The following is a 12,295-nucleotide window of genomic DNA, read 5'->3' as shown; positions in this document are numbered from 1 at the left end:
GGCCATTTTCAACGACAGTTTTTAGATTCATTTTTGTGCAAAAAATATCTCATAAATACACTGGGATTCGATGGTGAAAACGAATTGTATATCAAAAATTCTTATCTGCTGTTCTGGTGATACAGGTCTTAAATAGAATTTCATGATTACACATAGAATTGCTCGCCAACTGATCACCATTGATACTAATCTATTAGTATATTTTAATTGCATTAAATATTAAAAGAGATTTATTTAGCGAGTAGAGCTATATGCGGTATTTATTATGCTAGAGCTTCTCTTATTGTACGTTTTTTTTTTTCGCAACCTTGATGCCTGTCTAGAAATTCATATAACGATGCTGAAAGTTTAAGTTTACTTGCCCAAAATAAACACGTAATTTTTAAGGGGCTGTAGTGTGTAAGTATATTGTAGTCTTAAGTCAACATTAAACCGATGTATCGAGCAGCCAGCTTCTTTCAAGCTCTTTCTTTCTTTCTTTCAAAATGGACGTGTTTTCTTTACCTACCATGACTATTACTGTACTGTACTAAGGCTATAGAATCCCGCTATACAACGCCGTACCTCAAAAGGAAAAAACGGAACTCTTATAGGATCACTTTGTTGTCTGTCTGTCAAGATCCTTTTCTCAGGAACTTGTAGAGGTATCAAGCTGAAATTCCAATCAAATACTCAATTCTACTATCTCTTGGAGTTGTGAAAAAATTAAACTTTTAAGCTAACGCAATCAAAAAATACAGTCGTTTATACTGCAAATTTTCGATACTCGCAAAGGAGTTAAAACCCACAGGATACTTACCGTAACTCAGAATCTTGAAATTTGGTACGAAGCAACGTTTTAAAGCACAGAAAAATATAAATACTTGTGAAAAGCATGAATTACTTGTATAATGATATATGATATTACATTATATAATGAACATACTTTTATTAGTTTTAATATCTAAGATTTTTATTTTTGTGTTACCCACATTAGGAATTCTAAACATTTTTGAATATCATATCAAAAATTGACCGCTCCAGCGGGGTTCGAACCCGCGTCTCCGACTTGCCGTGTCGGCGCTCTAGCCAATTAAGCTATGGAACGATGCACCCACTCGAGCGAAATTTTCGATATGATAATTTTTAATTTTCGGTTTAAGCGAACCGTGGCGCCGTCTATAGTGAGCTCTTTACAGAAACCCGTAACTATTCAAAGTTTCATATTACACATTTTTTCATTTTCATTTCGCTTAAACCGAAAATTAAAAATTATCATATCGAAAATTTCGCTCGAGTGGGTGCATCGTTCCATAGCTTAATTGGCTAGAGCGCCGACACGGCAAGTCGGAGACGCGGGTTCGAACCCCGCTGGAGCGGTCAATTTTTGATATGATATTCAAAAATGTTTAGAATTCCTAATGTGGGTAACACAAAAATAAAAATCTTAGATATTAAAAATAGCACGGTGTCGTCTCCTGTCAAAGATTTTCATTGTAATATGAAACTTTGAATAGTTACGGGTTTCTGTAAAGAGCTCACTATAGACGGCGCCACGGTTCGCTTAAACCGAAAATTAAAAATTATCATATCGAAAATTTCGCTCGAGTGGGTGCATCGTTCCATAGCTTAATTGGCTAGAGCACCGACATGGCAAGTCGGAGACGCGGGTTCGAACCCCGCTGGAGCGGTCAATTTTTGATATGATATTCAAAAATGTTTAGAATTCCTAATGTGGGTAACACAAAAATAAAAATCTTAGATATTAAAAATAGCACGGTGTCGTCTCCTGTCAAAGATTTTCATTGTAATATGAAACTTTGAATAGTTACGGGTTTCTGTAAAGAGCTCACTATAGACGGCGCCACGGTTCGCTTAAACCGAAAATTAAAAATTATCATATCGAAAATTTCGCTCGAGTGGGTGCATCGTTCCATAGCTTAATTGGCTAGAGCACCGACATGGCAAGTCGGAGACGCGGGTTCGAACCCCGCTGGAGCGGTCAATTTTTGATATGATATTCAAAAATGTTTATTAGTTTTGTTTGTACGGAACCCTTGGTGCGCGAATCCGACTCGCACTTGGCCGGTTTTTTTTTAATCTCAGCACTAAGGGAGATAGGGATTATATCGTTGCTAATAACATCACGTGATTAATGGACGACCCCTATAATCTCTCTATGAGCTTTTTTTATAGTTGTAGAATGGTAAACGGTTACCGTAGCATACGGACACCAGAACCCTAAACCTAAACCAACACTACGCCTAACCCTCCATAGGAGCTCAGGCTACCTTTTTATTTATTTAGCTACAATATTCTGTAAAGTAAAAATATGTATTTATTTAAAACTTTTATTTATATCCGGGACTTACCCCGATAGTCATTTTTAAACTCCATAAAGATATCATGATCACGGTCGACTCTGACTGCCACGTCATCAAAATATTACAAGTATCAAAATGATAATCGCGGTAAGTCCCGTAGTAGTTAAAAAGTGTTTACAGTAACCGTGAAAGCTTAGAAAAATATTCATATTATTTTATATTATTTTCATATTAACATGCATACATTCATATATTTCACACTAATTATATGCCTAGAATAGAAAATAAGCATAAACATAAAATAATTTCAGGAGACTTGAAGCTCAATAAGTTAATCACAATCAATTCAACTTATTTTTTTAAATATCTTAAAAATTAGACTACATATTTGTATCATTGTTTGTGTATTAAGCTGATGTAATGTTAATTATTAAGTATAATGGTAACCCAAATAAAGTACAGATATATCTAGTTCATACAATATGAAAAAAGATTGTGCTTTAGACTACACAACTGAAGTAAAACTTCTTTAGCTCCATCTAACTTATGTCTCCCTTTCAACTTCCATACGCCTAACCTGATCCTCCCCAAGGCAAACGTGTGTAAAGAAGTTTACTTCAATAAAATGGAAATTAAAATGAATAATAATTTTAGGTTTCTCTTATATTTCAATATCCATCTGCCAAATGACATTTTACAAAAACTTAATGTGCCTTACCTTTATAGTATGAACTTAGCTTTATATAATCAGTACCTAATCTGTGGATTAGATTTTGGCAATAATATCAAACGAATGATATCCAATCATGAGTCCGCATTTCTTTGACATCATTCACTAACGACCAATCAAAAACCACTTTGTCTTCGCTAACCAATATTGATATCTAAAAGGAACGTACTTGTAAATAAATCGAAAATGGCGTCGTTTTGCCGATTAGATGAATCAAAGAATAATTTATGTGATGTCCTGTTATAATTAAGCAAATACGATTTATTATAAATATTATTCCATTGTACGACATATTTTTGGGAGTCATTGTTTTGTGTTAAGTAATAGGAAGCTGTGAATATTTCGCTCGATGCGAAATGGTGTTCTGTGTAGTTGCGTGAAATAAGTGTGTTTACATGATTTCGGCGCGGGTGCTTCAGCCAATATGCTGCCCACAGTGGAGGAGAACCGGGGCTACGACTTCGAGGACCCGGAGAACGCGGAGAAATGGCGGGGACTCTTCATCAACTCATTCCGAAAGGTTTGTGTTTAAGTGCAATATGTCATTGATCAAAACATTGGTCCAACAAACTCGATACAAAGACACGATTTATCTATTATATTCTTAAATACATGCAATAAAACAGCACTATTGACTAATGTTCTTTATTTATTTAATTTTATGGGATATTTTTTCATATGTAACATCGATTTTGAGACGTTTTTCCTGTGATGTTATAGTACAGGGCCAAGTTCATCAGACATAGTTATAATTTCCTATAGGACGGTATTAATTTTACGTTTAACATGCAAATTGAGGTCAGGAACGAAATCTATATGGGTCAAGGATGGATTTTGGATTAATATAAGTGTCAGTGTATTCAAATTTATGTCAATGTTACAGTATTCTTATCTTTTGATATATTTAATACAATTTAAATAAAGGTAAATAATAAAATTCTTCATTTTGAAGTACTAAAGAGAATATCCTTATTACATAAAATGTTTATATTAAGTGTTAACATATAAAGAAAAATTATAAATGATCATTCTAATAACTCATGAACTGAGATATTTAGTATTCTTAATTAACTCACTAATTTTTGTACTAATTTCTTACCTATAAAATATATACAAGGTACTTAAAAAAAATACACTAATTTTGTTGCTCTGAAAATAATTTTTATTTTGTTAAATTTGAATTTACATTGTAAGAAAAATCACTTAAATCTATAGAAATTCTCGCCTGAAAATAAAGAAAAGACAATTTATTTTTATTATTTCTAACTCGTAGTTTATTATTTATATTTTATGTGGATAAATTTGCGAGCAGCATCTTTTAAAATATACAAATTTCTTCTAAAATGAAAATAATTTAATAATCAAAAAACTTAATTTTATTAATCTTAAGACTTCTATCTTCTATCTTTGATCTAATCTTTGCTCTCAAAAACAATGCTAAGAGAGAGTCTTAGTTGATCTTTTTTCCTGTCCTATTATCCTTTTTTGGCATTTTTTATCTCACTTAAAGCTTCCTTATTTGTTGGGTATATGCAATACCTTTAATTTTATTAAAGTTTAAGTGTTTATATTAAATAACTTTTTTGGATTTTATCACAGTTTATTAAGTTTTTTAGATGCCTGACGTTTTGGATACTTAACAGCAACCGCGGTCACGGGAGTACCAAGTGTTACTTTAAGTGGCTGTTTGTTAAAAATGTTTAATATCTTTGAATACAAGCAACATTCTGTGTGTATGTGAATAAGTTATGAGAACTAAGAATATGCTGATGCGTGGAAGATGTTCAATGTAAACTGAACATACATTCTAGTCTTATTATTTAATTTTTTTATTTTATACTTCTGATGATTTTTCGCCTTATTAGTCCTTGTCACATTCATTCAATCATTCATTCATTACAGCCTATCACAGTCTACTGCTGGACATAGGCCTCCACAAGTTTACGCCAAAAATAGCTTGAACTCATGTGTTTTGCCCATAGTCACCACGCTGGGCAGGCGGGTTGGTGACCGCAGGGCTGGCTTTGTCGCACCGAAGACGCTGCTGCCCGTCTTCGACCTGTGTATTGCAAAGCCAGCAGTTGGATGGTTATTTTTATTTATTTATTTATTTATTCTTAATGTACACCGGAATACAGACACATATAAAGAAAGATACAATAGAAGATGTACAAAGGCGATCTTATCGCTAAATAGCGATTTCTTCCAGATAACCTTTGGGTACAGGACACAATACAGTAGCAGCGGTTAAGGTGTGCACAAATTAAGGAGTAAAGATCAATTATAAATAGATAAAAACTACGATATGATACACTTACATAATTATTAAAAAAGAAAAAAAAAACATATAAATAAGTAAATATTTTAGTATATAATGTATGAAACACATATATACACACATACATACATACATACATACATACATATAACATACACATACATAATTACATTGAGGCATACATATATCTACATAGTAATATGCATTAAAAAAAAAATTAGATACATAAAATATACAGTAACAATAATTATTTACAAATAATAATATATAAATATCATATCAATAAATGTTATTAACGATATGTAGATAGAAAATGTTTTTTAACACGTCGTTTAAAAATATCAATCGACTCTGCTTGGCGAATGTCTCGCGGGAGGGCATTCCACAGTTTTACGGCCTTAACACAAAAAGAATTGCTGTAACATTGACTGTGCGTTATAGGATGTTATCCCGCCATCGGTCGGCTTTATAAATTCCAAGGTGGTAGCGGAACTGTGTTATTCCTTAGTCGCCTCTTTCGACACCCATGGGAAGAGAGGGGGTGGCTAAATTCTTTAGTACCGTAGCCACACAGTACACCGTAGCCACACAGTACACACAGTCCTTGTCACAGTTGGTCACATTTATGAGACCCTACCTAGTGTTACGTCTAATATTTTACAATTTAATATCTAGAAATTATTAAATGAAGACATAATTTTAGGCAGTATTATTATTTCCAATAATTATTTTTCAATAAAATCAGTATCAATCAAATATAGATATGAAAATTTATAAATTAAACTGGTACAGAGACTCAATTCACCAATAAAATAATATAATCGTTAATTTTTTATTTAATCTTTAATAGTTCAAATATCACAGTTTAATACTCACAAATGTGATGTCACAAAATTTTGGAACCCTCCACAGCCATTGTCTTACAATGTTACACTTAGTCAAACCCCTCCCTCCCCTTTAACTGTGACGTAATTTATGGATGACCTCTTATTAATTTTTATTCTTTAATTTTATTCCTACATATCATACTATATCATTTATATTAAGTATAATACATTTTTAAATATATTTATATAATAAATACAAAAATAATTGAAAATATAAAAAATATTAGTTTTTACATGCATGCATGCAAAAATGTTTTCCGAGTAAATGTGGGGAGGCTCACTCAACCCTATTCCGAGTGGGAATCGAACTCGTAAACCATCGGTATTTAGGCCCACACGGCATACGCACCACTATACTAGAGCAGTACTTTTTATGGCATGAAAAAGTAAAAAAAAATTGCTCGGGAAATTGGATAACTTCTGAAAACATAGCCATTATTTAAACTACACGTTTGACAGGTTTGTTATTATTATTATTTTTTTATGTAAGTGATATATCCACAGACTTATAATGCCCGTGGTTTGGTTATTCCATATTTTTAATTTTTTTTTTTAAAACATGCATCGGTACTTCACTGCAACCTTAAAAGCGTTTGATAATTTGCAAGATAGGTAACGTCTGGTGGTTCAGCAAATCATTACATAGTATAAAACAAAGTCGCTTCCCGCTGTCGGTATGCTTAAATCTTTAAAACTATGCAACGGATTTTGCTGCAGTTTTAGTTAATAGAGTGATTCCAGAGGAAGGTTTATATGTATAATATATGCATAATATAGTAGATGAACACTGATCGTTTTTGCAACCGCGCGAAGCCGGTGCGGGTCGCTGTTGTAAATAAAAGTTAAGTTGTCTTTTTTTTTTATACAATGATAGGCTTGCGTTTGACCACTATTTCACCTGATGATAAGTGAAAATGCGGTCTAAGAAAGAGCACGCTTACCTAGAAGTAATCTATTCACTCGCAACTTAAAGATCACCAGGTTATAATTTTCTGGAAACACAGACGCTGGTAGAGAGTTCCATTCTTCATTTTACGCGAAACTACCACCACTATCTTGGCACAAGTGGAAGCCATTAATTAAATTAAAAGAGAAATTGAGAAACTAATCAAATAAAACGACAAAATGAAAAAATTTAATGCGTTAGCGCAACGGTCACAACTTATGGCTGTCGCTCTGGCGGTTGCGGGTTCGATCCTCGTACACGGCATATATTTGCATTGGCCATACAAAGGTTGTCGTGGTTTGGGCGTTTGTACTTGTACGCACGTGGTGTGTTTCCGGACCCCTCGACACAGTCTCTAGAGATATTAGTACGTGTGATTTTTAATAATTCCGTTTAAATTTGATTCATTATTACTATAAAACCAATATCCGCAGATCCTCGTCTCCTTACACCCAACGCTGACCGCGGAAGACAGTGCTCTTGAGTTTGTGGAATCGCTCTGTCTGAAGCTCTTGGCCATGTTATGCGCTGTGCCACCGCCTCTCACTGCGCAGGTAAGATTAGGAAATAGTAAATACACGAGCCCTTAGCTACTACTACTAGGCGTACAGTCCACATGGTAAACGAATATGCGATACGGTAGCCTATAGACAACTGCAATACCAGGATTATTGGAAGCGCGTTGCCGACCCTTTCCCCGACTCTCCCCAGGAGTTCCAGAAGCTCTCTACTCACCACAGGAACACAACTCTACTTGACAGCCTTGTTTTATTTAGTTGTCGCTCTGCTCCAAATATCGAGCAAGGTATATCCTACTGTGGTCTACCTCGATAAAAGACGACTATTAATTTACTTAATAATTTTTTTTAAAGTTTTCACGTCCGCTATTAAATACTTTTACTTATACGTGATTTTTGGACGAATCGCATGTGACCATGGCGTTGGCAACGTCGTAGAAATTTCGGAAATCTTAAAATGACAATCGCGGTAAAAACAATAGTTGAGTTGGGGAGTCAAATTATTGAGTACAGCCTAAACAAAGTTCAAGAATATAATGTATTTATTTCTATCACTAGAAGCATTATAAGAAGCTATTACCATAGTTTGTTCATGTGAGAAAAATTCTAGAAGTAATTCGAAAGATGATTAATTTCAATGCTTGCATCCAGGATGTAGAAGAACGCGTAGCCCGTACATTCCCTACGCCGCTGGACAGTTATGCTATTGGCGAAACGAGAGACCCTTCGAGCGTGAGGCGGAAAAAAATGGTGCTGCCCTTGGACAGGATACATCATTTGCTTCAGAAGGTACGTGAAACTAACTAGAAATAAAAGTCAATTGTTTTGCAAACTCCACTTTACCTGTCAGATATTTTTACTCGCAACCTGTAAACCCAAAAGTAGTAGTTAAGGTATAAGAGACCCCGAAAGAAAAATTCTTTCTTTCTAAAAGCCAGTATTACCACTTGTTGATGAAGCCTATATCACCTACGATATCCGATAAAAATCACCAACCCATAAATCAGATCCCAATTTTTATCCCAAAATTTCAAATGGATGGACGAGGCAAAGCTTTAGCAAATAGCTACAGATTGATATGTCTTCCAGTAAGAGATACCGCAAGTTATGAAAGAGATCACTCTCCTTCAAAAGACTATTAATTAATTTTTAAAATTCCAGGAGGTGTTACAGTACAAAATTGACACGTCAGTCTCTGCCTGTATGACCAGTGTCCTCGAATATGTCAGTACGGACATTCTGAGGTTATCGGGGACGTTTGTGAAGACTATGTCGCAGAAGAGCGGTTACCAAGTTATTACAACCAGTGATATCAAAACTGCCATGTGTGCTGATAAGGTAACTACTAGGAAATGATTTTGTTTCAGTCGCATTTCAATTATGTTTCAGTTGTGTTTTAATTGCTGATTAATAGTGTTTCATTGTGTTACAGTTGCGTTTTAATCGTGTTTTGAGTGTTTCAATTGCGATTCAGTTTTTATCAATCAATCAATCAATCAATCAGCAGATAATCACTTGACATAATTGTAAGGAAATGAGAATACGTCTATTTGAGAATGTGTCTATTTACAGACATAATTAACATAAGAAATCGACAAAATAAAGTGTAAACGACTGAAAAAAGCTCTAATTCTTCTCCTACATAGGGAAAGAGGCCTATGCCCAGTAGTGGGATATTACAGGCTGAAGTGCGATAAAAAAAGAGTAAAAAACAAAAAAAAAAATCACATTTCAGGAAATGTAACCATTCTCAACTTCAAACAGTCGAAACTTTTTTATAATTGTCGGGAAATTGCGTAGTTGTGGTAATAATAACGTACTAATTAAAATAAAATAATTTATGTGGCCGTTTTTAGAACAAGCGTGAATCGTAATTAATATTACGGATGAAAGTTAAAAAGATAAGATGATACATAAATATGGCAAACTAACGAACTAAAAAATGTTAAGAAAAAAAAAAAAACAATTGAATCGAAAAAATATTCAATTACCTAATAAAAAAAAATCGAATTGTGAACCTCCCTTTTTTTAAGTCGGTTCATAATTGAATTATTGTGTCAAAAAGTTAATATATCTTTATAAAATTTATAAAAAAGTTTCATTAAATATTTTTATTTTCTTGACTCGTAATTTAATTCAATATAATTGTCCAAAGGTGCTTGTGGACGTATTTTACCAAGAACCGTCGTTAACTGGGGCAGCGGGGTCGGCTGGGGCAAAAGCATTAGGGTACGGAGAACTAGTGAGAGATCTCTTAGCTGATGAAAGAGCCTTCCTCCGAGATCTGAACCTGATCGTGAGGGTTTTTAAAGATGAATTGGAGAAAATTCTGGATGGAGATAGCAAGGTAATATCTAACAAAAGGTATAATCATATAAATATATAAGGATAAAAGGTATAATCTAACTCACTTTATAACTTTTATAAGGCCATGACTAGAAAATTACTTTTAAGAATTAATTATCGCTTGACACTCAACGGATCCTCCAGTAAGATTTTCTCCCATGTTGGGGGTCCAGAAACACACACAATACACGAACACAACGCCCATACCACGACTAACATCTATATGGCCGATACAAATGTCTATCGTGAGCGGGAATCGAACCCGCGACCGCCAGCGCAACAGCCAGCTAATCGCCGCTTCAGCGATTAGCCGGAACAAACAGACAGACAAAAATTGTAAAAAATGTTGTTTTGGGTTGTCTGGAAGAAATGGCTAAATAGCCATAAGTTCGCCCATTGTACTTCACTGTCTGTAACTGTCTTTATGCTTTGTTTGTAATATATTTGTGGTGTACAATAAAGTATAAAATAAATAAAATAAATAATATTTTGTTATATGTACCGTCCATACATACATATGCATTTAGTTAAAGAGTGGGTATTTTAATATTACAAACAGACTCCAATTTTATTTATTTGTATAGATATTGACGTTAGCTCTAGCATCTAGTTTAAGTTTATTAACTTAAACTAGATGGCGCTGTCTGACGATATTAATAACAATATTAAACCATAATATATTGTTAATTAACTTAATTATATAGTTTAAATTTTAAGTTAATCTCTATGCATTCGCGATATGTCACTATTAAAGTTTTGAAGAAATTTCCCTTTTTTTTTCAGACGATATCCTTAATATTTGGTAACATTGTGGATATTTATGAGCTGACGGTGACACTACTGGGTAACCTCGAAGACGCCATGGAGATGTCTCAAGATTCACACACGCCGTATATAGGCAGTTGTTTTGAAGGTAATTTTTACTAATATTTGATGCATTTTGCATTCCTACTTTCTGCTTGAGGGGTGTTTAGTTTGATTTCTTAAGTTTGGGTGTGATATACATTTATATGTTCACATATAGGTTGTAAAAATAGAAAAAATGTGTAGCTTTATCAGCCGACTCTTACCTGAATCCTATATGTGTATGTAAAACATTTAATTATTTCTTAAAATTATATTGGTGAATATGACACCTTTTGTTGACTTTGATCGAATTGGCTTTGATGATTTTTAATTTTATTTTGTATCTTCCAGAACTGGCAGAAGTCGAAGAATTCAGAGCGTACGTCTGGTACGCGAACATCGTCACCAAGAAGGAGTCCAGAGAAGCTTTGCAGAAAATTGTGGATGATCCTCAAGTGAGTTATATATTTTGTTGATATTTTGGGGCTATTTAAAATTTGTAAAACCGAATTTGGTTTTGGTAGATAAATTCTGGATTACCTTACAATTTTTTTTTGTTTGTTTTACTTTTAAAAGGATATATTATGCAGAAGTGACTTGCACAAGGTCTTTCCCAGAATTGAATAATTCAGGCACCAGTTTGATTTTGAAACGCAGCAGGTTGTCCGTAAAAATGTTAGGACTATTTTGAGGCCCAAGTCACTTGTAAAGTTTGGAATAAAATAATTGTTCACTACAAACGTATGTATGACCAATACAAATTTTGCCATGTCGAACCCGCGACTGTCAACGCGAAGGCTGTAAACCAGGGTTGTGACCGTTACGCTAACGCGTTGTCGTGATCGTCGTATGTAAAGTCTAAATTGTTATTGTATCTGTGCGTGCAGCGGTCGGAGCGACTCGACACGGCGGGTCACGGGTTCCGGCTGGCCGTGAAGTACTGCCTGCCGCGCCTCCTGCTGCAGCCAGTCGCGCACGTGCTGCTGTACCACAGCTACGTCAGCGCGCTGCTCACCGCCGCGCCCGCCTCCGACGACCGCGAGAGCTTCAAGCAGGTACGTGCCCCCCACCCCCCCTCGCTCACACACAACACAGACACCGTGAAGTACTGCCTGCCGCGCCTCCTGCTGCAGCCAGTCGCGCACGTGCTGCTGTACCACAGCTACGTCAGCGCGCTGCTCACCGCCGCGCCCGCCTCCGACGACCGCGAGAGCTTCAAGCAGGTACGTGCCCCCCACCCCCCCTCGCTCACACACAACACAGACACCGTGAAGTACTGCCTGCCGCGCCTCCTGCTGCAGCCAGTCGCGCACGTGCTGCTGTACCACAGCTACGTCAGCGCGCTGCTCACCGCCGCGCCCGCCTCCGACGACCGCGAGAGCTTCAAGCAGGTACGTGCCCCCCACCCCCCCTCGCTCACACACAACACAGACACCGTGAA

At 35.6% G+C, this 12,295-nt stretch overlaps 1 protein-coding gene and 2 non-coding genes across 3 annotated transcripts in view; all 3 read left to right on the top strand.

The window, feature by feature from the left end:
• The first annotated feature begins 1,597 nt into the window (after positions 1-1,597).
• Positions 1,598-1,670, top strand: Trnaa-ggc. Its single transcript has one exon. It is a non-coding gene; the product is annotated as a tRNA-Ala (tRNA).
• Positions 1,671-1,908: 238 nt separating this feature from the next.
• Positions 1,909-1,981, top strand: Trnaa-ggc. The gene has a single exon. It is a non-coding gene; the product is annotated as a tRNA-Ala (tRNA).
• A 1,476-nt stretch (positions 1,982-3,457) lies between these two features.
• The window catches only part of LOC123668197 (protein son of sevenless), a 45,557-nt gene continuing 36,719 nt past the window's right edge, over positions 3,458-12,295 (top strand). The window contains exons 1-8 of the mRNA XM_045601986.1: positions 3,458-3,553; positions 7,579-7,698; positions 8,314-8,451; positions 8,824-9,000; positions 9,818-10,009; positions 10,792-10,921; positions 11,206-11,309; positions 11,742-11,909. Coding sequence (XP_045457942.1) covers positions 3,458-3,553; positions 7,579-7,698; positions 8,314-8,451; positions 8,824-9,000; positions 9,818-10,009; positions 10,792-10,921; positions 11,206-11,309; positions 11,742-11,909 — 1,125 coding nt within the window. The remainder of the gene's footprint in view (positions 3,554-7,578; positions 7,699-8,313; positions 8,452-8,823; positions 9,001-9,817; positions 10,010-10,791; positions 10,922-11,205; positions 11,310-11,741; positions 11,910-12,295) is intronic.

This window comes from Melitaea cinxia, chromosome 30 (genome assembly GCF_905220565.1).
Source record: "Melitaea cinxia chromosome 30, ilMelCinx1.1, whole genome shotgun sequence".
In the NCBI taxonomy this organism is placed as follows: Eukaryota; Metazoa; Arthropoda; class Insecta; order Lepidoptera; family Nymphalidae; genus Melitaea; species Melitaea cinxia.
The sequence above is the reverse complement of the archived record's forward strand: the minus strand, read 5'-3'. Positions and strand labels throughout refer to the sequence as shown.